The sequence below is a fragment of the Physeter macrocephalus genome, chromosome 14 (assembly GCF_002837175.3).
Source record: "Physeter macrocephalus isolate SW-GA chromosome 14, ASM283717v5, whole genome shotgun sequence".
Taxonomy (NCBI): domain Eukaryota; kingdom Metazoa; phylum Chordata; class Mammalia; order Artiodactyla; family Physeteridae; genus Physeter; species Physeter macrocephalus.
The window spans coordinates 61,590,373-61,618,105 of record NC_041227.1 but is presented as its reverse complement, the minus strand read 5'-3'; the positions used below and the strand labels follow the sequence as shown (position 1 = coordinate 61,618,105).

General features: G+C 46.7%; 1 protein-coding gene across 4 annotated transcripts; it reads left to right on the top strand.

The window, feature by feature from the left end:
- Nucleotides 1-12: 12 nt before the first annotated feature.
- On the top strand, nucleotides 13-14,990 carry GP2 (glycoprotein 2). 4 transcript variants are annotated; one of them, XM_007114468.2, is made up of 11 exons: nucleotides 131-218; nucleotides 2,713-3,153; nucleotides 3,248-3,256; nucleotides 4,245-4,355; nucleotides 5,556-5,773; nucleotides 6,269-6,417; nucleotides 7,608-7,853; nucleotides 8,740-8,902; nucleotides 9,857-9,941; nucleotides 11,124-11,168; nucleotides 14,512-14,570. In XM_007114468.2, the coding sequence occupies exons 1-11, from the start codon at nucleotides 131-133 to the stop codon at nucleotides 14,568-14,570; spliced, it is 1,614 nt and encodes a 537-aa protein (XP_007114530.2). The 4 variants fall into 4 exon arrangements, with proteins under 4 accessions (XP_007114529.2, XP_007114530.2, XP_007114532.1 ...); XM_007114467.2 differs by lacking the exon at nucleotides 3,248-3,256 and having other exon boundaries at nucleotides 13-218; nucleotides 14,512-14,990; XM_007114470.2 differs by lacking the exon at nucleotides 2,713-3,153.
- Nucleotides 14,991-27,733: the final 12,743 nt, after the last annotated feature.

The following is a 27,733-nucleotide window of genomic DNA, read 5'->3' as shown; positions in this document are numbered from 1 at the left end:
GATGTGAGTTCCCTTCTTACCCTTGCATGCACCCAAGGGAACAACCTCTGTCTCCTTGATCGTATCTGGGTCTCTCCCTCCCGCACCGCCCCCCGCTACATGGATAATCTGCGGGCCACTGAGTGACCGCATGTCTCAGCTCATGGAAAGGATGGCTCCTGTCCTGTGGCTGGCCCTGGCCTCCTGCATCCTGACTCTGGCATCTACAGAGCAGCAAGGTGAGTGCTCTGGCATCTCAGATGCCCTGCAGTACTTGGAGAGTGAGCAGGGAGGTGCAGAGAAGATGCTTCAGGGTCAGCGAGGAGACAGGGGCATGACTAAAGCAAGGGCTCAGAAGCCAGAAGTCGAGGGAAACAAGGTGAGAGAAGCTGGAATCTAGTCACAGTCTCTCAAAGAGCCAAATCAGAAACTCCCCCTCAAGGACAGTGGGAACCAGTTAACATAACTTCCCGTGCCCGGATATGGGGGCGATCAGCGAGCCCGGGGTTCATGAGGACATGAATCACCCAGTCACTCTGTGCCTTGTTTTGGCAAACGCCTCTCCTTCTTCCGAATCAGTTTGCTCATCTGTAAAATGAAAGCAGTAGGCTTAGTGATCTCTCTGGGGTCCTTCCAAAGATCCATGGATTGGGCCTCTTAGATGCTTGTAGGAAGGGTTCTCAGGCTCAATACAAGGGTGAAAATTTCTGCCCATGTCACCTGTGGAGGGGGCTAGAGGGACTCAGCTCATGGCCTCCCTTGGGAAAATACAGTGTGTGCAGGAAATAATCCAAGAACAACAAGTGCAGTGACTCCTTTCCTTAAAACAAGCATGTGCATAAGCAAGGCATGAAAATCTCTTTTCTAAAAATTCCCTCTAATGTGATCCCAGCTTTGTGGGGATGGACAGAGCCCTAGCAATCAGCGCATCGGTGCTGGGCACACAGTCACCCATTAAGTAGCTTGTGCCTCAGGGGAAAAAAAAAAAAAGGGATGTGATGCGATCCTGGTAGGATATACTTAATTCATCATTAAGGCACTCACACTATTCAGCATATCTGAACTAGAGGAGAGAACTAGCTTAAACTACTAGGCCCCAGGTGCTGTGCATGGCATTTTGCACCTACTATCTCATTTAACCAGCCAACAATCCTTTAAAGCTTTATTTTCCCAAATGGGGCATGCATATACCAAAATGACTGTGAGGGTGCAGAAACTCTTAAAGAAGTTTTGGGGGACTTCCCTGGTGATCCAGCAATTAAAATTCTGAGCTCCCACTGCAGGGGGCACGGGTTCGATCCTTGGTCAGGGAACTAAGATCCTGTATGTCGAGGGGCACAGCCAAAAAAAATTTTTTTTGATAGCTGTATATACTTTTCTTCATGGGTATTAAACAAAATAACTAGTACATCATACCTATGGTATCACAGATATTATTCCTTAGGATGAAACGAATCTATAAAGAGAGTCATTGAAAGAAACACATGAAATAAATAATAGGACAGGTGGACACACGTGTGGCAAATGTCATGACCTTTGTTTTCTGTGGGAATGGATGAAGTTTGGGCACCATTAGCTCACAGGTGTTGTTTTGCAGAAGAGTCTCAGGGGAGTTAAACCATCTGCCAAGGTCACCCAGTCAGCCGGCACAGAGCTGGGTTTAAACCCAGACTGAGCAGCCTGTGGCTTCCTCCACCCTCCACCCGACCCCTGCTTTACTTGTCTGCCTCTTCACGCATCACAGTCCCTGAATGTGTTAAAAGCCATGAGATCGGCAATCAGAAATGGTCCTGTTAGACCAGCGGGGGGTAATTTTGCTTCTCAGGGGACAATTGGCAATGTCTGGAGACAGCTTCGGGGAGGAGTACTCCTGGCATCTAGTAAGAAAAGCTCAGGAATGCTGCTAAACATCCTACAGTGCCCAGGACAGCCCCCAACACAGAATTATCCAGCCCAAACATCAGCAGTGCTGAGGTTAAGAAACCTGGTGTTAGATCTTCATCTACTGATAATGGACAAATGTCTATGATATATTCAGTAAAAAATGCAAGTGGAAATGGACATATGTACACTACCAAATGTAAAATAGCTAGCTCGTGGAAAGCAGCCACGTAGCACAGGGAGATCAGCTCGGTGCTTTGTGTCCACCTAGAGGGGTGGGATAGGGAGGGTGGGAGGGAGATGCAAGAGGGAGGAGATACGGGGTTATAGGTACACGTATAGCTGATTCACTTTGTTATACGGCAGAAACTAACACACCGTTGTAAAGCAATTATACTCCAATGAAGTTGTGAAAAGAAAGAAAGAAAGGAAGGAAGGAAGGAAGGAAGGAAGGAAGAAAGAAAGAGAGATGCAAGTGGAAGAAAACAAGCTCTACAGCATTAAACCCATTTTTATTTAAAAAAACCTGTATTTTAAACATACGCTTAGAAAGGGTAAAGACTGTACAACAAATGTATGGTTACTTCTGGGAATGGAATGGGCTCTGACAAGTTTCATTTCTACTTTATTCATTTTAATGACCCTGATGTTCTAAATGCCTGTAATATACCACACAAGGGCCTCATTATTATTCTGACCCCAAGGTGATGAAGGCTGATGTTCAATGAATGGCTCATGTTCTGCTTGTCCTCATTGGGGCCCCTGGCATTTCCAAAACAAAGTGTGTCGGGGATAAAAACCCTGTAAGCTCTGGGGTTTCTCTGTAAACCTAAGCATACTGTTACTCTCCAGGTTACAGAAACCCCACCAGTGCCAGTTCCTATGAGCAGGACTTGGAGTGTGGAGCCCCTGGCACCCCAGAGGCCCAGCTCTGTTTTGACCCCTGCCAGAATTACACCCTACTGGATGAACCCTCCCGAAGCACAGAGAACGCGGAAGAAGGCCCGAACTGTGACAGTGACAAGCATGGCTGGTACCGATTTGTGGGAGATGGAGGAGTGAGGGTGCCGGAGCACTGCGTCCCCGTGTACCACTGCCAGACGGCTGCTCCCATGTGGCTGAATGGCACCCACCCCACCCTCGGGGAGGGCATCGTCAACCGTACCGCCTGTGCCCACTGGAGTGGCAGCTGCTGCTTCTGGAAGACGGAGGTGCTAGTGAAGGCCTGCCCGGGCCAGTACTACGTGTACCGGTTGGAGGGCATCCCGCAGTGTAATCTGAGATATTGCACAGGTGAGGGGAGCAGGGCTACGCGGTGAAGTGCCCAGGGTCAGCAGAGCGAGTGGAGCAGGTCAGGGGGAGACTCAGCAGAACAGCCTCGACTCAGTGCCTGTCAGTTGTTGCCCAGTGGGAATGTTGCCCAAGGGCTGCCAGACCTCCCAGCATTTCGAGTAAAGCCAGAAATTCGGATCTGAAGGTGAAACCTCCTGGTACATCTATCCACGTGTGTGGCATAATATTAAGAGCTCATGGGGCTTCCCTGGTGGCGCAGTGGTTGCGCGTCCGCCTGCCGATGCGGGGGAACCGGGTTCGCGCCCCGGTCCGGGAGGATCCCACGTGCCGCGGAGCGGCTGGGCCCGTGAGCCATGGCCGCTGGGCCTGCGCGTCCGGAGCCTGTGCTCCGCAACGGGAGAGGCCACGGCAGAGGGAGGCCCGCGTACCACCAAAAAAAACAAAAAAACAAAAAAACAAAAAAAAAAAAAAAAAAAAAAGAGCTCAGACTCATTGAGATTTAGATTTCACTTGGGCAGTTTTTAACTCTCTGAGTTTTGGTTTTCTGATCTGAAAAAAACGGACAATGGCAAAAATAACAGCAACATAGCATGCATTACGGTGCCGCTGCTCCTGTCCTAAACACTTTAAACCATTAATTCCTTTAGTCCTCTCATCAACTTCATGAGACATGCACTATAGAGTTAATTCAGATGAGGGGTCTGGGGCACAGAGAGGTTCAGCAGTTCTCCCAACATCACAGAGCCGGAATTGTGGCAGAGCCAGATTTGAACCTAGCACCCCAGCTCCACGATCCAAATGCTTAACTGCTATGCTGCCCCCACCCCCGTGTGGTCACCACGTGAAATGAACGGGCTAATGCATGGAAAGTACTGGGAACAGCGTCTGCCTTGTAGTAAAAGCACTAGGATGGCACCTCCGAGGTTCTCACCTCACTGGATTAGGAGTCAGGAAATTCGAGTTTGAGCCTTGACCCTTCCACCAAGCGTGGCACAAATCTTCCGTGCCCTGTAGAATGACAAGGTTGGCCTTGGTGGCCTCAGGTCCACCCTGCTCTGCATCTTGATCCTCTTCTCTGCACCTTACCCCAGACCCCGCCACCACAGACGACAACTGTGAGAGGACCTGCCGCCCCAAGGAGGAGTGTCGCTTCGTCGGCGACACCTGGAACTGCGTCTGCAGACAGGACCTCAATATCTCCAGTGAGTGCTAGGATTGGGCTGGCCTAGTGGGCAGGGCAGGAGGGAGGGAACTTCAGAGGGTCTGGACAAGGTGTGGACCACAGTCAGTAGGGATGGAACTGAGGTCAGGGGATGAGAGTGCACGAAGCCAGTGAGTTTGCAAGGATGGGGGGCAGGGATGGAGCACATTTCCAGGTCAGCCACTGGACCATGGCCTCAGGAATGAGGGGCCTTGACCCATGAGGGACAAAGGTACTGAGGATGAGAACTCTGCAGGTGTGGAAGTTGTGTTCAAATATCTGCAGAGTCTATACATGAGGAACAGGGGCAGACTCCTGTGCCCGTCCTGGATTGGCCAGGTGGGGCCTGGGGCCTGGGACAAGTCACCTACACTCTCTGAACCTTAATGTCCTCATCTGTAAAATGGGGGATGAGATAATAATAAAAAATACCCACAATGCAGGGTTTTTATGAGAATTCAATCAGAGCAGTCCAAATGGGCAGGCTCTGGAGGTGATGTTCTTCTCATCCCAGTAGGTAAGCAGACACAGTCAGGTGACCCATGGGTAGACGTGCCACAGATGAGCCCTAAGCCCTGGGTGGGCATTGGATGAGCTTCCCACTGAGATGATCTCCTTCCCTCTGAGACTCTAACAAGGGCCTCCGACTCTTGCTTTGGGCACAAGCCTGCTTTCCTGTGAGCACACTCCCAGTCGCTGTAGAGGAGAGAGTGTTCTAAGCAGAGGGGCAAGAAGGAGCCCGAGTTCCCCATCTCTGGCGACAAGGGTGTCCTTCTACCTCCAGATGCAAGGAGGGCACCTTTCACAGGGGAGACTTATTTCCTGCCTTCAGGGAGACAGAGAGGAGGGTCAGAGTGTCACTCGTGCATTAGCTGTACCTTAAGTAACTTTGATTCAAAATAGTCAACGTACCATTAGGCATACTTTGGGGCGACCTGCTCTGGGGCTCAACAGGAACCAGACACGAGAACCTTCACCAAGCTGCACACAAAATGTTTGGAAATCTTGGACCAGGGGCATCTTTGCCAACCTCGCCTACCACAAGCCTGGGTGTGAATCCCACGTGGGTCCCAGGCCCCCTCCAGTCTCCCCAGCCTCCCGGTGGGCAAGGTGGTTTTGCCAAAGGGCAGCATGTGTGAGCTCTGCCCGCTACTTCCAGACCTCTGTCCCCTCTACCTACCTTCCTCTCCCAACTTTCCAGATGTGCACAGTTTGCAGCCCCAGCTGGACTGTGAGGCCAAGGAGATCAAAGTGTCCCTGGACAAGTGTCTGCTGGGAGGCCTGGGTTTCGGGGACGAGGTCTATGCCTACCTTCAGGACCCGAACTGGAACTGCAGCAGCATGATGCAAAGGGAGGAGGAGAACTGGATATCGGTGACCAGCCCCACCCAGGCTGGTGCCTGCGGAAACATTCTGGAGGTGAGGGGTGTGTATCCCACTGCTGCCAGAGTGCGGGAGCTGGGCTGGTGGGGCCTGTCTCAGTAACTGTGAGCCCTTGGACAAGTCACTTAGCCTCCATGGGTCTCTAGAGGTATGTGAGCTTACACATGTTTGTCCAGGAGGGAGCTGAGAATTAGGTTTGATGCTTAAGCTCAGTAAATGTAAGCTACGATCATGATTATTTCACTTAGGGATGAGGTGGGAAAGGTTCGCAGAGGACCAGGCATGGTGGTTTCTGACTGTTCCCAAGGGTCAACAATTTATTGCTCTAGTTTTTGATCTGGGGTCCTCAGTCCCCTTCCCGTAAAGTGTCAGTGCCACTGAGGGAGGAGGCCCATTGCCTCCTTGCGGTCAGAGGGCGGGGTGTCAGCTTGACTGACAGCATCAATGCTGGAGTCACACAGACCTGAATCCCAGATACACTTGTACCCTCATCCACATAAACATACACGTGGTCTTGTTTTTATGCCAAAGAGAAACCAAACCCATGCCATCTACAAAAACACCCTCTCCTTGGTCAACGATTTCATCATCAGAGACACCATCCTCAGCATCAACTTCCAGTGCGCCTACCCGCTGGACATGAAAGTCAGCCTCCAAACTGCCCTGAAGCCCATTGTAAGGTATGGCACTGACCCTTACTTACCCTTTGACCCATAACCCTGACTTCACGACATCTTATGATGTCCACAGGATCCGCCCACCTCCTTCAGGAGCTTCCGTTCATTCGCTCGTTCATTCCACAAATATTTGCTGATTATGTATGAGGATGTTCCGCACGAACAAGGCAGGCATAGAATATTTTGTGGATATTAAAGATTATTACTATGAAACAATACAACAACATGAAACTGTTAATTAAATGCGCTAAGAAACAAAAATGCACAACAATTTCATTTATCTTGAGGAAGAAAGGCATTAAACAACTAACTATATCAAAAATTATTTACAAGTGAGATACACGCAGTGTGGGGTAGGCTTGGAGTGCTGTGGGATCAGGGAGCAAGGGTCCCTGACTTCATCTTGGTTGGGGAGGACAGTTGGGGGCAAGAAGGTTTCCCTGCAAATGTGGGATTTAAGCCAGATCAGCTTTGATTGGATAAACAGCTCCCGTAACTCACCAGAAATAGAACCAAATAGCAATTTGGATGGAATTCAATTTGGGCAGGGGCTTTTGTCTTTTGTTCACTACTGTATCGCTGTGCCTGGAATGGGCCCTGTTGAAGGAATTCCTCAGCATTCCTAGACTTGCTGGGGGACCTTCTGGGGGTATCAGAAACCCAAGGTGTCCTTCCCATTCCCTTATTGCCTCCTGGGCTCACAGAATGGCAGGGTTAGGATTAGAAATCTTCTGGTTCAATTTCTACATTTCAGTCTGTAATGTGTTGGGGCCCAAGGTTCATAAAAAATAAATATTAAAGCCCTTTTCTTTATCTTGTTAAAATTGGTGTTTCGTGGAAGATTATGGGGTGGAGGGAAGAGGTCTGCTGCTAAACACTGTGAGCCCACAGAACTGGTCCCAAGCCCTGTGCTACAGGTTTGAAGACGGAGGTGTTCTTTGAGTGAAGGAGGTATGTCTGCTCTCTGATGCAGGGAGAATTTGTAGGAATCCTGGAGCCAGACTCATGTGTTTGTCAAGTTTAGTGCCTAGAAGGTAGTAAATGCTTGATTTAAATAAGTGATTGAATAGTTCATTTAGGAATCAAAGATGTGCCTCTGCCTTCATAACCCGACACAAGTGTGGGACTTGATTGATTTTGTTCTCACTGGTCAAAACCTGAAATTTCCATTCTTGTGGTTTCTCTGTTCTCAGTTCCCTGAACATCAGTGTGGACGGGGAGGGAGAGTTCACTGTCAGGATGGCCCTCTTCCAAGACCAGAACTACACATCTCCTTATGAAGGGGCTGCAGTCGTGCTGTCTGTTGAATCCATGCTCTATGTGGGCGCCGTCTTGGAGAGAGGGGACACGTCCCGATTTAACCTGGTTTTGAGGAACTGCTATGCCACGCCCACTGGAGACATGAATGACCCTGTGAGATATTTCATCATCAGAAACAGGTACCGGACAATCTGGGGTTATCTTTTGGCCTAAATGAGGTTTGGGGTGAAGAATGGTCACCTCATCCCTGCCTGGCAGTTGGGTAAATTGGTTTGCTTCTTTTGGAAAATAATTTGGTATTACATATCATGACCACACCCTGTGACCCAGAAATATCACTCCTGAAATTGTAGCCTTAAAGGATTAATACAAAATAGGTGGGCAGGGTAAAGAAATGCCAATTATTTTTCATTTCAGTATCTTTTACAACGTTGGCAATAGGTTCATAGTTCAAAAACAGGGGACTTTTATACAGATGCTAACACTAACTGAACAGCATGAAAACAGCATAAGTGTTATGGGACAAAATAGTATTGAATATTGTTAACAAGCAAAAACAAAGGGAAATGCATATCTAGAGATCATGATTCAAACCGTGGTAATAATACTAGTTAATATTTACCATAGAGTTTAGCTGTATGCCAAGCACTGTACTAAGCAGAATATAAGGATTATCTCATTAAATGCTCACATCAACCCTAGGAAGTGCATATTCCTGTCCCTGCTTTACGTATAAGAAAAGTGAGGTTCAGTAAAGTAATCGGCTCACGATCACTTAGCTAGAAAGGGGGTTGGGTTGGAATTTGAAATCAGTCGGTCTCGTTCCAGGGACTGTGCCCCCCAAAACTTAAACCGTGTGGGCTTATGGGTAACATTGTGGAGGAAACCTGGAGGAATAAAAGTCTATGTTATAGGTTGGAGAAAACACTTGGCGGGAGGTGGGGAGGCTCTTTAATTCTCTCCCATGCTGTTTTTATACTGGATACAAATTAAAGAAGCAGCCAAGGGCCTCAGGCCCCCTGAGTTGCTCTAGAAGTTAAGTGCCTGTCCCTGTCCCCCTCCCAGCTGCCCAAATAAACGTGATTCCACTATCTACGTGGAAGAGAATGGGGTGTCATCGGAAAGCCGGTTCTCAGTTCAGATGTTCATGTTTGCTGGAAATTATGACCTAGTTTTCCTGCATTGTGAGATTTCTCTCTGCGATTCCCTTAAAGAACAGTGTCAGCCGGTGAGTATCTCTTTGGACTGAACAACTATTCAGTGCCTGACATGGGGCCTGGTACCTCCCTATATATTTATTGGAATTATGGATGGATTGAAAGAAGGGAGGGAGGAAAGGAGAGAGGAAGGGAGGAAGGAAGGGAGAAAGGGAAAGGAAGTTAGATGGCTGACGAGATGGAAGGATGGATGGATGGGTGGATGGATGGAAGGGAGGGAAGGAGAAAAAGGAAGAGAGGGACAAAAGAAGGATGAATGGATGTACTTTAAGCCTCCAAAAGCCCACATGTAAGCAATCCTTGTGTCCCCAGGAAGTATATCAGATGAAAGAGCCTGTCCTCTAGGTTTCCTTGGCCCAGGACATTTTAATAATAGTTGACTTTTTTTAGTGCTTACTCTGTGTCAAGCACTGTACTAAAATGTTTATATGCCTTATCTAATTTAATTCTCACAGCCACCCTTTAAGTAGATTCTTTTAGCAACCCCATTGTACAGATGAGGAAACTGAGGTCAGAGGGGTCCCTTGCCCAAGGGCCACACAGCTAGAAAGTATCAGAGCTGGGGTATGCCCTGGCTGAGGTGTAACTACAGTGCCTATGCTCTTAACCCAGATTTAGCACTGCCTGCTAAGAGCTGGCATTTCTTGAGTGCTAACTATGGGCCTGTGTGTTGCAGACATACTTCCTTTTAACCTTCACAACCAAGAAGATACTATTTAATAATAGTAGACAGGTATAGTCATTTGTCCCAAATTAAACAACTAAAAGAGAGGAGAAGAGATTCAGACCCAGGTTCATTTGACATGACAGTGAGAATTCTCTAGATTGAGAAAACCAAACATCAGAGTTAGGATCATATAGTGGGTGAGGCTCCATTCTTGGGCCGGAGCTGCCCATTGCAGGAGGAGTCTGGAGAGGAACGTGCCTTTACATTTTGACATAATGAGAATTCTCCATCCCCACAGTCTTGCTCGAGGAGTCAACTCCGCAGTGAAGGAGTGCCTATTGACCCAGCCCGTGTTTTAGATCTGGGACCCATCACTCGCAGAGGTAAGAAGTGGCCACGTCCTAGTGATAACACCGGCTGGCCTAGTGCTGACAGTTAACTGCAGATGGCTGGGGTCACCAACCTAACAACCCAGGGCTTTTTCTGCTTCCTCAGTGCCCCCCACTGGTGAATGCATCTTTCCAGGAGATGCTTTGGGTAAACGATAATCTCTTTTGCCACATGTGCTGTGCACTAGAGATCAGGCTAAGCTCTCAGCACGCACTGACTCACTTAATCCTCCCCAGATGCATCCATTTTACAGGTGAGAAACTGAAGCTCAGAGAGATTGACTCACCCAAGGTCACCCACTCATGAGCAGCTGGAACCCAGCTCGGTCTGATTCCAAAGCGTGTGTCCTTTGCCTTTTCCCTCCTGCCAGGTCCCCATAACTCAGTCTAAGTCCTAAACCAACTTTGTTTTCTGGGGAATGACTGTGTTTCTCAAAATCCAGTTACAGTGTTCTGGGGCATGACCTAGGAGAAGCTTTCCAAGTGCTCCTCAAATTTTCATCCCTCCATCCCACGGGTTAGCAGTACCTGTGGTAGTTAGTCATGGTTTGTATTCACACTGGAATGGCAGAATCAAGAAATCCAAAAAAATGAAAACAATTTTTTTGTCCTAGAGAAATTAGGATGCAGTAACATTAATAACAGTAATAATAGTAACAGTAATAATAATACTTTGTGCCTGGCACCATACGAAACACATTTATATGCATTATCACATGAAATGTTCACAACCGTCTAAGGACGTAAGCACTATTCCCACTTCCATTATCCAGAAGAGTAAACAGGCTGTCTCCTGAAGAAGGCTCCGGCTGGAATTGTCCTGTCCTTTTATTGCCTCATGTGTTGTCACAGGGTAGCTAGGGGAGGGGGGAGGAGGTGCTAGGAGCTTCCACTTTGCAGTCAGACAGACTGGGGTTCAAATCCAAGCTCTTCCACTTACTGGCAGACATTGCTGAGCCTCAGTCTTCTCATCTGTCAAATGGGGATGAGAACAGTTTCCTCACAAATCTGTCAGGAGGGTTAAGTTTCATATGCATGATAATAGATGCTTCCACAATGTGGATTGTCCGTGACTGTGATGGCCAGGTCCAGGAGGTCTTGGAGCAACTATGGCTACAGTGCCACAGTCAGTGGAGCATGACTAGGGAACCCCTCACCTTCTGCTCTTGTCTCCAGGTGCCCAGTCTCTTGGTGTCATGAGTGGAACCACCAGCACTGCAGGTACATCATTTTCTCCTGCCTTTCCCACATCCCTCCCTCCCAAATCTCCCTCTTTTTAATTCAGTGCATATTTAGTTATAGCCTCTTCTACGTGCCAGGCCCTGTGCCAAGAACTGTGGACCCTGAAATGAATCAGACCCTAGACTGGCTCTAGAGATGAGCTCTCACAGTGCAACAGGAGAGCCAGTCATTAGACAGGAAATGTTTATTGAGCACCTACTGTGTGCTTGGCTTTGTTCTAGGCACTGAAGTTATAATGGTGAACGATACAGGCCAGGTGCCTGTCCTCACGGAGATTGTGTTCCAGTTGAGAAATAGATAACAAAAAGTTAACAACGTAGTTTAGAAATAGAGGAGAGTGATGTGATAGAAAATTACCAGCATGGGTTAGGGTTAAATAACCGCCTTAAATAACACAGAAGTTTATTTCTCTCACACATAAATGAAGTCCACAGGCAAGCAATCCAGGGCTAACAGGGCAGCACCATGGGGTCATCAAGAATCCAGACTCACTTCATGGATAGGGGAAGGCTAGCTCCTAATAAAGAGAGGTAGGCTCTGAGGCCATTGGTTCCGGGCTATCAGAAGAATCACAATCCTTAGGAGCCTCTAGCCAGATGATCTCATCCCATGTTCCTCAGTCCCCAGGTTTTTCCAGCCAGAGCTCTGACATCGTAGCAAAGCTGCCTAGACAGAGCATTCAACCATCTTTTAAGCTTGGCAACTATATTGAGTCCAAATTTGCTCTTCAGCTGTATCCACTCTCCTATTTGCAGTAGATAAGGGCTTCTTACAAGCTAACTACCAAAGAGACCCTCTGGCTCTCTCAGTTGGCCGTAACAATTAAAACTCCTCAGTTACTCATCCTTCTGCATTAGGGCATTACTATAAAGCAGTAATAATTCACCAATTCCATGTCCTCTGTACTTAAAGGCCTGAATCATTGCACTGGCCAGAGAATTCCCCCCTCAACAGGAACTTTCTCTTGAGTCACTAATTGGTGAACATTTTAGCAATTATTTTGCTACCTATGATGGGAACTACTCATGCCACACATATTAGTTAGAATTGGGTTCTAAAAAAAAAAAGAATCCAGCCTCCTTCCATCTCACCTCTCTACCATCTTTAGGGTGTGGCCATCACCTTCATGGTCCAAGATGGCAGCCAGAGCACCAATCTTTATATCTAGGCCAGGATTGAGGGAACTTGGAAGAAGTCAATGACTTTTAAGGAACAATCCTGGAAGCTGACACCTTATACCTCCACTTACATCTCATTGGCCAGTGCTTAGTCACATGGCCACACCTAGCTGCAAAGGAAGTTGGGAAATGTAGTCTTTATCCTGGGTGGCCATGTGCCCAACCAAGGTGTGATGGTTCTATTACCAAGATAGGAAGGAAAATGAATATCAGAATGGCTAAATGGTCAGAAAATTTTTCAGAGGAGGTGATATTTGAACTAAATGAGAAAAAGGAGACAGGTGTGCAAATATTAGCAGAATAAGCCCTGTAGGCAGAATGAATGCCAGTTGCAAAAATGAGATATAAGCAAATAAAGATATAAGCAAATAAATCACAAGCAAGTAGGTAGTGCAGAAGGGGCACACAGAAGAGTAATTAACTGTATTGGATAAGGTCAGGAGAGAATTTCAGCATGTGTTAACATCTGAAAGGGCTTTTGATGGATGAATTGGAGCTCAATAGGAAGTCAAATCTAAGAAATGTATTTTGGCCCAAAGGGAAAGCAATGCTATTAAGATTTCATTATCCCCCAAAATGGCCTATGCTGGTGAACCCAGACATGAAAAAGTTCTACCCATCCTCAAACCTCCAACTAGATAACAGTCTAAAAGTTTCCAGATAATCTCAAGTTGTCCTGTCCATGCTTAGTGCTAACATTCAGACAACACTCAGAAAAGCAGTGCTCATTGGAGAGGGGGGTTAGAGCTCAGAGCAAAAGCAGCTTGACAGCAGGGACCTCACTCTCATTCATTTCTTCCAGTCCTTCAGGTTAGCACAGTGCCTGGAACAGCCTGGCTTCCCAGTAGACTTTGCCAAATTGACTAATTTCTTGGTGGGTAGTGGATTCTGGAGCCTTCTGAAAATGGAGGGAATCACTCTGACCTGGTAGCAGAGTACCACAAGAGGCCACCTATGGTTTCATTGTTTGCTATCTCCCACAAGCATTTTTAATGTTTTAGAATTAATTAAGCATCAACCTGTGTTTCATAACTATAAGCTGGTTGTCATATACTAATATGTTTCTGAAAATTATGATATTCTTCTCCCCCTCCCTCCTAAGGACATCAGCAAGTTACTTTGAAATTTAGGGGACAGAGAGCCGTTATAATCTGGTATTGGGTGGAAGGGGCAGTGCATGCCTCTCCCAGCTCCTCCAATATGAGGCAGCTATGATCCAGGATCCAAGCCCTTCTTTAACCCTGAGTATACAGTAACGTTTAGAAGAGATATGATTCCAACCTCCCAGATCTTAGAGTCTAATTTTCAAAATCAATACTTACACGGTGTTTACCATGTGCCAGGCACTGTTCTAAATGCTTGCTATGAGTTCACTCACTTGCCTTACAAAAATCTCATGCAGTAATAGCTGCTAGTAATGTTTCTATTTTGCATACAGGGAAATTCAGGTGCAGAGAGCTTCAATAACTTGCCTAGGTCTGCACAGCTAGTTGCAGAGCTAGGAGTCTAAGCTAAGTAGTCTAGCAGCAGAAGTAGTGCTTTTTAACCTCCCTGTCCTTCTGCCTCTTCAGTATTAGTCATAGTAAGTAATGCTAGCTGCTGTAACAAACAATCCCCATCTTTCTGTGCTTTTATACAACAGTTTATTTCCCATTAAATCACTGGAGGATGCAGTTCAGTGCCTTTGCAGTCATTAGGAACTCAGGTTCTTACCTTCTGGTAACTTCTGGCAACTCTACTGTCCCCTGCAAGTCCTCTCCTGGATCCTCTGCATCTGGTCCCTAGATGATGGATGAGGGAGCATGGAGAATTATGTAGGAGGTTTTAAGGACCAGGCCTAGAAGCAGCTTCTACCCACATTCCACTGGCCAGATTCAGTCATATGGTCCCACCTACCTGCAAAGGAGGTGGAGAAAAGTGCCTTCCAGCATGCCCAGAGGAAAATGAAGTGTTTGTTTGGCGGTGGTGAGACAGCTTTGCCTCTACCACATGGCCTGTGCCACCTCCCAGGGGCTGTAACCCAAAATAAATATTAAGGATACTCTGCCTTTGTCATCCTTGTAAGACAGAAGATAGGGATGCCACCTCATTTTGGCTGCTGAATTCCAAAGCCCAGCACCTGACAGTCCTCTCTTGCATTTCAGTGTTCCTGGTGGCCGGGCCCATGCTTCTCCTGCCTGTCCTCCTGGCTGGGCTCTTCTGAGAGCTCAGCTGGGCATGTGGGCTTGAAGCTCTTGTTCTTCCCTCTGGCGATGGCTTCCAGTCACCCTTCAGCTCTGCTGATTCTCTCTCCAGATCACATAGACAGTCTCCAGGCCTGACGAGGTTTGGAGAAAAAGAAGAGCTTTCCCTTGTTTAACACTCTCAGTGCCTTTGTATTCCTCTTTCTTCTCATGGTGGGTGCCCTACCACCTGGCCTGGCCTGACTTCCTCATTCATTAGCAGGATCCTGAAAGCAAATTTGCGATGCGCTTCTGTGGCTACAAGTATAGCACACGTTCATAACTTCAGGGAAGAGGGGCTGTGTCAATGGGGGGAAGGGCCGGGGGAATTGCTTGTAAAAAGATACCTCCCACAGACTTCCCAAACACCCCCTGTTCTGACTGCCAGTGAATTAAACAGAACAATGTTTGCTTTCACCCCGCTTCCTCTGGTGTATTTCCATCACGGTTTCAACAATATGCATGGGAACGTGTTGTAAAGGGGCCGCTTTTGGAGACCTTGTTCTGGGGAAGACTGGTGCCCATTGCTCCCCTGTCCCCCACCACACTGCAGACATGCTTTGACATGCCTAAAACTACACAAACCCCTACCCCTGGGACCTGGATGCTAGAGGAAATGCTCAGTTTGGGTGCAGAGATGCTGTCTCCCCAGAGCACACCTCTAGCTGTAAATCGTGACGCCCTTGCTCTGAAGGGTTAAGCAGGGAGTCCCAGTATGAAATGATGTATCAATTCTGCCATGGGGATGTAGCAGCAGAGCCTGGGGGATGGGTGAAGTCCCTTTCTGGAAACCTTGAATGAACCCTCACAAAGACTCCATGAAGATGCCACAGATAGAGAATGCTATGCATGAGGCCTCTCCAAGCCAGCCTCAGGGAAAGTGACGACCAGAGGCAGAGCCTATTCATCTGCCAGGAGGAGACTTTCCAAAGTGCCACGTTGTTCAGAGATGGTATGGTTGCAAGAAAGAGAAACACACTCCAATGGACTCAGGCCAAAGGGGAATTAATTATAAGGATATAGGAGCACCAAGTCCAAGGACAGAAGATACAGCCTGACTGCACAAGGAGAACCACGAGAAACTGAAGTTTGTCTCTCTCTCCACCTGTCACTCTTCCTAGAACCTTGCAGCCTTTACATCTGCTTATCTTTGTGCGTTCCCTTCATTTCCCCCCTCTCTCTGTGAAACTAGCTTTACCCGTTCGTTCATCATCCTTGATTAAATATGGACATTGCAGCTTCATACCACTTCTTAATTCAGAGAACACAGAGACCGACTGGCATCTTGGTATCCCATATCCAAATTGCACCCGGGGAATCTGATTTCCCTGTGGGTATGAGTGCTTCCCCTGGTCCAATCATTGAGGGCAGATGAGCGGGCTCATCTGGCACAGAGCCAGTGCGGCCGACCTGAGGGGGCAGGTCTCAGATAAATGGGGGTGTTCCGTGGACAGATATCCCAAAAGACCACTATGATAGTGGCTTCTTTGACAGCGAGATTCCCAGGAGGAATTGCTTTCTGTTTCCCAGTAAGTTAGAGGATTCACAACTACTATATTCCAAGGGAGGTGGCATGCTGGGAATGGACCTGAAAGGAGGTCAGAGGTCCTAATCTTTCCGCTCTCTGAGGCTCATCTTCTCCCTTCTGTAGAGAAAAGGGGCTTGGCTAGAGCAAGATTCACAACATTTATAGTGGAGCTATTTCTTTAAATACAAGTCTACATGAACATCCAATATATAGAGATTAAAAGCAAATAGACTCATGTTGATGTCAGGTAGGTGGCTTACCTCTTCCGTTCTGTGCTTCCCTCCTCAAACCCCCAGAGAAACTCCATGATAACCCACAGGGTTTCCAAGGGCAAAATTTTGGAATTCCCTGGAACATACAACCTCTAATATCTCTTCCGGTGTAAAGCACATGGGATTCCACTTAACTAGACCGAACCCCCTTTGTCTGTCTATCCGTCTGTCTAACATCTATTCATATATCATCTATCTATCCATCCATCCATCTAGCTCCTAATCTCTCTTTCCCTCTCCATCTGTCTGCCTATCATCAAGGTACTTACAGCTTTTTGTCTTCTATGAATGGGCCTCCCTACAAGTAAGAGCCACTGAATAGTCAGTCTACTTCGTTCATTCAATCAACACTAATCTGCTGAGCAGTTGTTATGTCCCAGGTCCAAGGACCTGGGTAAAATAATGAAGGAAACACAGTCCCTGCCCCTAAGACGTTCACAATCTGGTGCAACACAAACATGCACAGAGGCACGCACAGGCAGATCACATTCACGCACACTTTCCCACTGACGCTCAGGCCCAGAGCTCACACCCAGACCAACATACACTTGCAACAGATATACATGTCAACTTCACATGCTCAAAGATACATGTCACACACAGAGATCCTCACCTGGGCCCTCAAGCTCAGTCACCTACATATTTATTGCCATGAATAACTTAGTAACAGCCAACATTTTAACATGTCCTGTGCATCATTCTAGATGCACTGTGGACACTGTATCATTCCACCCTCACATTAGGTACTGAAGATATGTACTTTTATTACCCCCAATTTAGAGATGAGTAAACCAAGGCTTAAAGAATTAGTAGCCCAAGAGTTTATAGCTTTCAAATTCTGTATTCAGGGTTTAAACCCAGGTAGCCTGAATTTGGGGCATTTGCTCTTGACACTCTCTGCTGCCTCTGTTTATATACAAAGCACACACACACACACACACACACACACACAGAGGTACTCATATATTCACACATGTACCACTATATATACATGCGTCCACTCATGTGCATACAGGCACATGGGAACATGTGGACACATTTGCCTACACAGAGACCCTCACACATACACAGACATGAACATTAATGGACACACAGATGCTAATGTACACACTGACTTATGTGTGGTAATGTAGATGCAGACACATACACCTTAGTACAGAAAGAAATAAAACCAGAAACACATCCTATGCTACACACACACACACACACACACACACACACACACACACACAAGCACACATAGATACATATACATATGCATACATACCTCTAAGACACAGGACCTGGATCCAACTCCCCAGGAGCCAGGACTCCAGCCATGTCTCCTCTCTCATAGTTTTCCTCTCCTCCATCCCCAGTCCTGCCCAGCTGGGCACGGAGACAAGAAGTCCAACCTGGGTCACAGTGAAAATAGGCTCTAGACTCAGCATCTGGAAGTTCTGGAGTAGAAAGATGATGGAGACAGTGAGAAGGCACCTGACCGGTATCAGGAACACTGACGTCTCTGTCCTGGGGGGGGCGTGGGGTACCTCCTCGTAGCAGTGGTGGAGGATGCAGAGAAGAACTGGGCAGCCCTGCCCTCTAGGACCTTAGAGTCGACTTGGGAAAGCAGGGCACACAAACTCCATGCAGCCAAAGCCAAGCAGTGTAAGACTGACACAGACGCTGCTGCAAGATGGGGAGAGAGGAGAACTCAACTCAGCCTGGGAGAAGAAGGAAGTATCCCAGCCCAGAGAGTTTAGTCCCTTCATTTTCCAGCTGGAAACTGAGGTTCCCCAAAGAGAAGTCACTTGTCCATTCTTAACCCTATAAGGGACACTAGAAGACGTGTCGTGACCAGCTGGGCATGAGGGTTAGGGGGAAAGTGATCCCCTGAAGGAAATTGGAGTGAGGACCCTAAAGGATAAATTCCACCCAACCTAAGTCATTTCATAATCTCTCCTCACCCCCTCCTTCTTCTTCTACCTCTTTCTCTTACAAAGGGCTGGAAATCACCCTTCTCTTTTCCTTCCTCATCACAGTAGATTCTCCCTTCTAAAACTCAATGAAATCCATCAACTTTTCTTCAATTCCATTGACCCTGATCTTTTCTAAGTCACTATCCTCTCATACCTCTATGATAGCTTCCCAGCTGGTCTGTCTCTAGTCTCACCCCTCCCAATCCACTCTCTACACTGCAGCTAGTCAGCATAGAAAGCAATTCACTTCTCTCCTGAAACTCCTTCAGCAGCTCTTTACCTTCTACGGGATGAGATCAGCTTACTAGCTGGCAGACAAAGTCCCCACCGTCTGAGCCCTGCCTGTCTCTTCAGCCTCAGATCTTATACATATCCCCTTTCCACAGTTCCTTGACCTGTTCCATTTCACCTGTGCTGCTTTTTTCAGGTGCTGGTCTTGCTGCCTGGAAGGCCCCTCCCATTCTGGGGATGTGACCCTAATTAACGTTCGGGTCATTTCTCCTGGAAAGCCTTCCTGACCCTGCTCCCCAGTCTAGAGCTGATTACACTCCGTTCTGTGAGCCCTTCTCTACAGAACCTCATTCTCCTGTGCATTATCTGCATCTGAAGTGATCTGTTTATACTCATCCCACATCCTCCACCCTAGACTGTTGGTTCCTCAAGGACAGGGGCTTTGCCATACTCACACATCACTGGCTGGATAAATGAAGACACAGGCTGCATCATGCTGTCATCTTCCAGGAGAGGAAGAAAGAGCTTAATATCAAAAATAAAGAAGAATTTCTCACTTGGATAATTATGAAAGTGCCAGCTCAGAATGGGAACAGGAATTCTGGGCTCGACCCCGAATGTGCACTCCATCTCAGTGTCAGTCAGTCTTAGCAAGGATCGCTTTTCTTTCCCTTTAGTTCCCATCTTCTGTGACTTCAGGGGAGGTTGATTGGAAATCTGAGTATTTTTTTCTTTTTTTTCTCATTGAGGAGGGCTCTTAGGAAACTGATAGAGCGGTTATTAGTGGAAAGCAAATTGAGAGAGCTGAAGAGTGATTATTACTTAACAGCAGGGGGGAAAACACATACACAAAAACCCCATAAAAACCAAGCACGTAAGAGATTGGGAGACTAAGTCCAGAACTGAACACACATAGCAGCTGTAAGGGTGGAAAAATAATTTTCCCTCTACTCTTATAGGTAGAGGCTGAGACACACACCCCCCCGCCCCAGATACACACACACATCGTAACAAAAGATTAACAGGAGAAAAACAAACATAAGTTTAATAATATGTCTACCTCCTGTATACATGGAAGATGCCCAGGAAAACTGAGTAACTCCCTGAAATGGCCCAAGCCATCACCTTAAATACCATCTCTAGCTAAAGACAAAAGAATATTGGGGGAGGGAGGCCTGGGTGGGGAGGAGGTCAGTTATGGGAGGTTACCAGGTAAACAAGGGTAAGGTTGTTTTGCAGAGTTTCGTTGTTGTTATGCAGATTTAAGTCTTTGCCTCTCCTTTGATAGAGGTTTAGAGTCATCCTTCTCTTCCTGGTACAGAGAGGGAAACACCCTTACAGATGGAGGTTTCCCTCATAAATGTAAATGTCTCTTACAAAATGTAACTTCTACTCAGTTTTCAGAGCTTCTCCGGTGCCTGTTTTTTCTTAAAAATAACCAGCTCAGGATGATTCTTATGCCCAAGACGCATATTTTGGGGTGGCGAATTCTGTCCCCCTTCACAGCCAATCAGCAATCAAATCTTAGAAAGTTCCAGAGAAGGACCTTCAGACAGCCAAGTCTCAGAGAAAGTGTTTGTTGTGGAGTCCAGACAAAATGCTGGATTCTGGGAGCCCCTGTCTTCGAGAGGAATTAGCTTTGGTTCATCGACTACTTTGCCATTAGGTGAATTGGGTTGGAAGGGAGGGAGAGGGGCCCGGTTGTACGTATCTTATTTCAGTACCTAAACCTGCCTCCAAATTCATTGAGAAGAGCTACAGTTTTAAAGGGCAGAACGCTTGGACTCTGGGTCCCAAGCTACCCATGCAAGTGCTTCCACTCCTTAAATGTAAAAATGGGAGTTGCAGAGCTGCCAGAGAAATAAAGAAGATACAGGACATGAAGTCACTTTGCAACCATACAGATGACAACTGCAGTATTACCATCACAATGGATCGTCAGCACCAGGGCTAGTTCCCCATTGTAATGTATTAAGCTGCCCTCTGACCTCCTAGAGGGGACCAGAGGGAGACGGTCTTTAAGAGCCTTTGTGTTTGCCAGAAATAGCAGTCTGAGGAGCACGTGGAAGGGAGTCCCCCTCCCTCAGACATGAAATAATACTGTATGAACACTTAATACGTACAAACCAGTGTGCCACACGTTTTACATTTATTATCTAACTTAAGCCTCACAATAATCCTTTGAGATAGGTGCTATTATTTCCACTTAACAGAGGAAGAAACTGAGGCATAAGGAGATTTAAAGGACTCATCATCACACAGATAGCACATACCTGTCATTTATTTAGTGTGCTAAATGGGTCAGCACTTCAAATTTCACATTTTACAGAGGAGGAGGCTGAGATTCAGAAACATCGGTAACCTGCTCAAGGTTGCACAGTGAGGAAGTGACAGACTCCAAGACTGGAACTCAGGGTTGCTTAGATTTAAAATATGTGCTCTTTCTTCCATGCTACACTGGCCTTCCTTCATGACCCTCAACGCTCTGCAATGACGACTAAAAACCTACCTCAGAACTGTGGCAAGATGTGAGCATGTGTATTTGTGTGTGTGTGTGTGCAAGTACACGTGCACATGTGTGCCTGTGTATTTGTGTGTGCGTGTGTGCGTGTGTGTGTGTTGGCAGCCACTAATTAACTGTAGCAAAGCTGAATGGTATAAAAACCACTTTTCCTGAGACATCCTTTAAATCCTTTTCCACTCAGCAGGAATTCAGAAGGCTCCTTGGAACTGGGAGACCCAGAGGAGATTTACAGATGATCTAATCCTACCCTCTCTTGTGTCCACAAGGAAACTGACACCCAGAGTGCACTGGGCCAGGAATCAAGAAATTCAGATTTCAGACTGACTTCTGCTGATGTGAGTTCAAGAATGCCACTTAACTTCCCTTGGGCCATCTGTAAATTAAGATAATGATGTCGCTTCCACTGCACTTAATGATCTATGACTCTGCCACTGACAGGCTGTGGCTGTCGCATGTTCTGGCCCCAGCATAGCCCTCTCTATCCAACCTGGGGCTGTCTCAAGACACATTCCCAGTGGTAAACTTGGCCTCAGAACCCTCTGGTTGTCTTGGAACCTGGGAGAGCACCTCTCTGGTCCTGAAATGCAAGGCGGGGAGGCAGTTCAGAACTCGGAGATTACCTGGGAGAAAATGCTCCCTCCCTTGATTCCTTCAAGTTCTTTCTGAAGAGACCAGTGGGCCAGCTCCTGTGCTGGTCTTTCTTCGCTCTCTGGGGACTCACTGGAACTGGTTTACCTTGTCAAGTGTCCCCTCCAGTTGGAACTTCTCGGGTGGAAAAGTGGCACATAGGGCCTCAAAATAGTCGTGGCTGTGTTGCATCGTGTGTGACAGTAATGCAGCTGTAACGAAAAGGTGATGTCACTTTGTAGCCACAGAATGCTTTCACTATATTTTAATGGCGTATAATACACATATCACGCACATATCTCACTTATACACCTTGATAAATTTTAACAAAATGAGCCCTCCAATGTAAGTAGTACCCAGCTCAAGAAATAGTAGCCCCCTTCCTGCCCCTCCAGTTATTGCATCTCCCAAATGCAACACCTGTCCCAGCTTCCAGCACCACAGAGTAACTCTGTCTGATTTTGAACTTTATCTAAGAGGAGTCGTACAATGTCTATCTTTTGAGCCTGGCTTCTTCTGATCAGCCTTGTCTTTGTGAACTTGATCCATGTTGTGTTTAATTATAGTCTGATCATCCTACTTGCTGACATTATTCTGTAGGAAGAATACAACCTAAATTATTCATCACTTCTACCGTTGAGGACATGTGGATTGTTTCCAGTTTTCAGCTGTTGCGAAGGGTGCTACTTTCTTGTTCCTGGCTTTTGGTGAGCACAGGTACCCATCTGTGGTGAAGTGTGTATATTCAGCTATAGTAGCTACTACCAAGCACTTTTCCAAGGTGATTGCACTTATACCTGACATGCTTTTTTTTAACATCCCAAGATTCTTTATCTTCCAGTATCTAGTGACTATTGACTATTGACTCCACTTCCTTGAGCGCCCCCAAGACCTTTGCCTCCCTCAGGGCCTTTGCACATGCTATTCTCTTGGCCTGTTAATCTTTCCAGGTGAAGGATGGACAAGTGCTCATCCTACAGGCCTCAGTGCTGATGTTGCCCCTTTCAAGCAGGCCTGTGCCTGTTATACTCACCACTTCATGCATAGCATCTAGCCCAGCCTGGTAAATAGCCAGCACTAAACAAATGTTAGTTCATATTGCTGTTGTTGCAATAAATAGTCTCATTCCAAAAAGAAAAAACAACAACCACGAAAAGAGTTTCTCTTTCCCAAATTCTATGATTCCGGGAAGTCAGATTTCTTGACTCATTTTGCTGTGTGCTGATCCGTATGTTACCCCCAAGGGTTCTAAATCTCCCCACAGGAGAGGGGCCGTTAGCAGGTGGGGTCTCCCCAGGCCCCCAGCGGAGCAGCGATCTCCCTGGGGCTGCGCAGTCCCTGCTCTCTGCAGAATGGCCAATAGAGGGCACTGTGGGAACATAACCAAAAGAAGGAGGGAGGCGGTGGTCAGAATTAGAAAGAGCCGGAAGGGACCTTCATTTTGCAGACCCAAACCTTCACTTTACAGATGAGCAAACAGATGCCCAGACTCGAGACGTGACTCGCCCAAGGTCACACTGGTACTGCTCGGCGAGCGGAGATGACTCTTCACCCCTTGGCGTTCTCCGCTCTGCGTGGGAGCTGCCAGCCCGGAAGGAGCCGGCTGCCCGCGGGCGCTGCAGCCTTGAGCCGCCAAGGCTGCCGTTTGCCAAGCCCCTCACAGCCCCGAGTTTTCTCCTTCTTTGCTCCTGTTCCATCGGAGAAAGGATCTAGATTTTGGAGGTAGGACAAAGCACACAATGCCCCTTTGATTCCACAGTGTTCTCTGAGGAAGTATTCTACTTTTCTTAATAATAGCTACCAATTATTGGGAACTTCCTGGTGCCAAATATTATGCATTACCAGATTTAATCCTCAAACCAGGAATGCTTTGAGAGTTCAATTTTTCCCTCCCTTCTGGGAGTCCTTTCCTGATCATCACCCCATTGAAAGAGACCTTCTCCCTCACCCATTGCCTCTCTATCACAGCACCTGGTTTATTCCTTCACAGCTCTTATAATTATGTTTATAACAATTTTGGTTATTTACCTGTCTGCTTATTTATCGTCTGCATCAACTCCTCTCCTCCTCCCAGTAGACTCTGAACTCCGTGAAAGAAAAATTCTGGAGCTAGACAGACCTGAGTTCAAGTCTTAGCTCGTCCATTTACTAGCGTTATGACAACCTTGTGTTAGTCACTAAAACTGTCTGAGGCTGCATTTCCCTTTGTAAAATAGGGATTCATGCATGTATTTTACAAGTATATGGATGGCTGTGCCAGTCATTTGTTGATTAGATCTCCTCTCCAATATCATCACTGTGGTCATCCACCCTATATTTGATTACCCTCCGTGATGGAGAACTCACTATAAGGCGGCCCAGATAAGGCAGCATATCTGGGCATTCCAAGGTCAATCATAAGATATATGACTTTGGAAAAGTCAGAAAACTTTTCTGAGCCTCAATTTCTTATTCTGTAAAGCGGGGATGGTGATGATAAAACCCATTTCCCAGGGATGCTATGAGGATGCAATGAGACTGTGTGTTGTGTATAAGGGTCTGGCATATGGTAGGTGCTTACTAAATGTTAGTTTCCTCACCTTGTTTCTTAGAAAGGGGGAAATGACTCTAAAAAGCATATTTTATGATATCTGAAGTTGTTATAATTGATGGCATGACATAGTTTGGAGGCACCGTTCTTTTGTTCTTGGTGATACATATAATGATGTGTTTTATAATCAAAGTCATCTTAGATTCAGTGAGATGTGACAGTAGGTTCCAGGGACAATATTCAAATTCAGGTTTGCCTGACTCCCAAGGCCCATTTCTGGGGAGAAGAGTCGGGTAATGGTGGACACAGTTGAGAAGAGAACAGACAGTAGAAGTGTGTTCCAGCTAAGACTTATCTGAGCCTGGCTGTCCAGAACGCCACCACTGCTCAGCTGGTAATTGAATTTGGAAATGTTTTACCATGTAGGTCTGTCTGAATAAGACTCTTCATAACCACTGGTGAACTGGCTCCCCTGCAACTCCAGCCCCATCCCCAGCCAAGCCAAACAAAAACTTAAAAACTGCTAGGGGGTCATATTAATATGCTGCGCTTATGTGTGGGGGGCAAGGAGAATCTGGGGCTGAATTAAACAAAGATGTCCATCATCTGCTACTGTCAATAGTTAAGTCTGGAGATTGTACCTGTGGCTGTTTGAAAGGACACAACATTTGTTGAGTTTCTACTGATTTCAAGGCCTTGGGCTAGGCATTTTGACAAAGGCAAGCAAATTAGCTCCTCACTACAACCTTATGAGGCAGGTATTATTTATTTAGCTCATTTGCATACAAGGAAAATATAGACAAGGTTAAGAAACTTGTCCAAGATCAGGCAGCTGGAAAGAAGCAGAGCAGGGACTGGAATCTAGGGTTACTCGGGCACAGAACAGCAAGGAAATTGGTTGAAATTGCTAGTTATAAACCTTGAATGAGCCATCTCTCATCCTTTTTCTTGGGTCACAGGGATCCCCAAATTCTGACTTTGTTATCTTTGCAACATGTACTCTGTATTCAAGAAAAATCAGGCAAAGGGATATGAACTCCAATATACAAGCATTCATCTACCTTGCACTCTTCCAAGAGTGGTCTCTTTGTTGGGTGGACTTTGTAGCAGAATGTACCGGCGTGGCCCAAGTTCCTTATTCCTTTGGGCCCCAGTTACCACATCTAAGGGAGGATGATAACCCTTCCTCTGTTGGAGACGAGAGCCTGATAAGATGCTCTGAAGGGCCAGGAGCCATGGTCAAAGGAGAATGTGTCGGCATTGCCCCAGCTGGGGAGCCAAAATTTGGGGCATGTGGATTTCCAGACTCAAATGGAACAGAAGAGAAAATTGGAATATTTGAACCCGAGGAGGTACTATTCCAGGGTCCACACTGTCAGTCATTATGTTATTTGCCTTTCTGACCCTCGTAGCTTCTGTGCCCTCAGTTTCTCTGCTCCGCTAACTATGGGCCAGTCACTGAACTTGGACTTCAACTACTTTATTCCAGCATTTCTCAAGCTCAGCACTCTTTAGCATTTTGAAGTTAAACCAGCTGGGGTTCAGAGAGGTTAAATTACTTGCACAGAGCTGAGCAGTTTGAAACAAGTCTGACTCCCAAACCCTAGTTTGTTCTACTACAGTGTACTTTCTACCCGCTGGAGCATGGGGCAGGCGGATGGACAGTCGTGGGCCTGAGTGACAAGCTGTTAGCAACAAGAAGTCAGGTCATTGGGACAGCCATTTCAAAGAGCCTTGGTGAATGGAACAAAGATTTCCCCCAGACACCACACCTGATATCAGCACATTCCATGGTTACTTCCTGGTATGCAGTTCCCAGGTCTCAGCCCCTGGGAGCCAGAGGGCACATGGTGTAACCCTGAACTGAACAGAAGATCTAAGACAGGGCCAATCCTGTTAACAACAAACACATAGTGTTTATCATGTTGCAGGCACTGCCCTAAGCACCATAGCAATATTAAGTCTTTTAATCCTAGCAAGGAAAGTACAATTGCATTCTCCTGTAAGATGGGAAACTAAGTCACAGAGACGTTAAACAACTGCCAAGTCACACAGCAGACAGTAGAAGTAGGATTTGAATCCAGGCACCTGGGTGGTAGAGCCTGCATCATTTGACCATTGCGTCTGTCTGAGCCCATCTGCTTTGGGCCCCATGGCTTCTCTGCTCCCAGAGCCTTGGCATCCTGGTTTGAAGGATTTGTTCTGTGCCTGGAGCAGAGACAGCCAGTCCTGCTCTCACTGACAGCCACTGGAGTCCAGCTGATAAACTACCAATGGGCTGTCAACAAGGAGGCTTTAAACTCATGCGGAAAAACCCTATAGGATAGATTCATGGGATGGCTCCATACGTTCTGGGTGGGTCTACTTCCTAGTAGCCTCTGGGATTTTTGTCTATCCCCCAAACTTCCCCTTGTCTTGCTGTTACCCGCCAATGTGTTTATTTCACTGTGGCCTAGAAAAGTCCTCACCCTCTGCAGCCAGAGCGGTGAATCATATTGTGGCTTTTCACCTCCCATCGGCACTAGACAAACCGATCACCACTGATAAGAGCCTCTTCCTACACCTCTGCTATTATTATGGCCTGTTCCGAACTATGATGATTTATGGGTCTCTCTCTACTTCTCTGACTTGTGAACTCCTAGAGAGAATGAACCATCTTATTCACCCAACACACCTAGTGTAGAACCTGGCACTTAAAGATACTTTATAAATATTTGTTGAATGCATAGGTGGGTGGGTGGATGGATGGATGGATGGATGGATAGACAAGGTAACTCTCAGTGAGACCATTTTTCATCACCACCCCCATCCGTTCCTATTCAGACAGATGTAATAGCTTCCTAAAGGGCTCTTCACCTCCACTTTGGCCCCCCCTAAAACCTGTTATTCATACTACAGCCAAAGGAATGCTGTAAAGATGCAGATCTGATCAGCCTTGACTCACCTCTGTCTAAAATATGCCAGTGACTTCCCACTACCCTTAGAATAAAATCCAAATGCCTTCCCAGGGCCCGTGTCGACCAACAAGCTGTGGTATCTGCTGACCACCCCATCCTCATTCCGTGTCAGCCTCCTCCTCACTGATGATGTCGGGACACCCTAGCCATCTTTCATTTCCTAGAATGAGCCCAACTCTCTCCTGCCTCAGGGCCTGTGTCTGAACTTGCTGTTCTCTGTGTCTGAAATGTACTTCCTCTGACTTTTTGCATAACTGGCCCCTTTTCTTTAAGGTCTCAGCTTCAAAATAAATTCTTGGGGAAATTTTCTCTGCCTCCCCCGTCTAAGTTACACCCCCTATATCTTCTTTGCGGCACTCATGTGGTATATCCCCTTTCGTTATAGTACTTTGTTGAACATTTTCAGCATTATCTGTTAACGTCTATCTTCTTGGCTAAACTATAAGCTCTAAGAGGGCAAGGAGAGCAGGGACCACGCCTGTCTTATTCACTACTCTACCCTTAGTACTTAGCAGAT

What these genes read in the sequence shown, in the direction of transcription:
- GP2 (XM_007114468.2), top strand. Translation starts at nt 131, where the DNA reads ATGTCTCAGCTCATGGAAAGGATGGCTCCTGTCCTGTGGCTGGCCCTG. An exon ending in CCTGCGGAAACATTCTGGAG is followed by an intron (nt 5,774 to 6,268) that starts GTGAGGGGTGTG and finishes TTTATGCCAAAG; the next exon opens with AGAAACCAAACCCATGCCAT. An exon ending in GCCCTGAAGCCCATTGTAAG is followed by an intron (nt 6,418 to 7,607) that starts GTATGGCACTGA and finishes CTCTGTTCTCAG; the next exon opens with TTCCCTGAACATCAGTGTGG.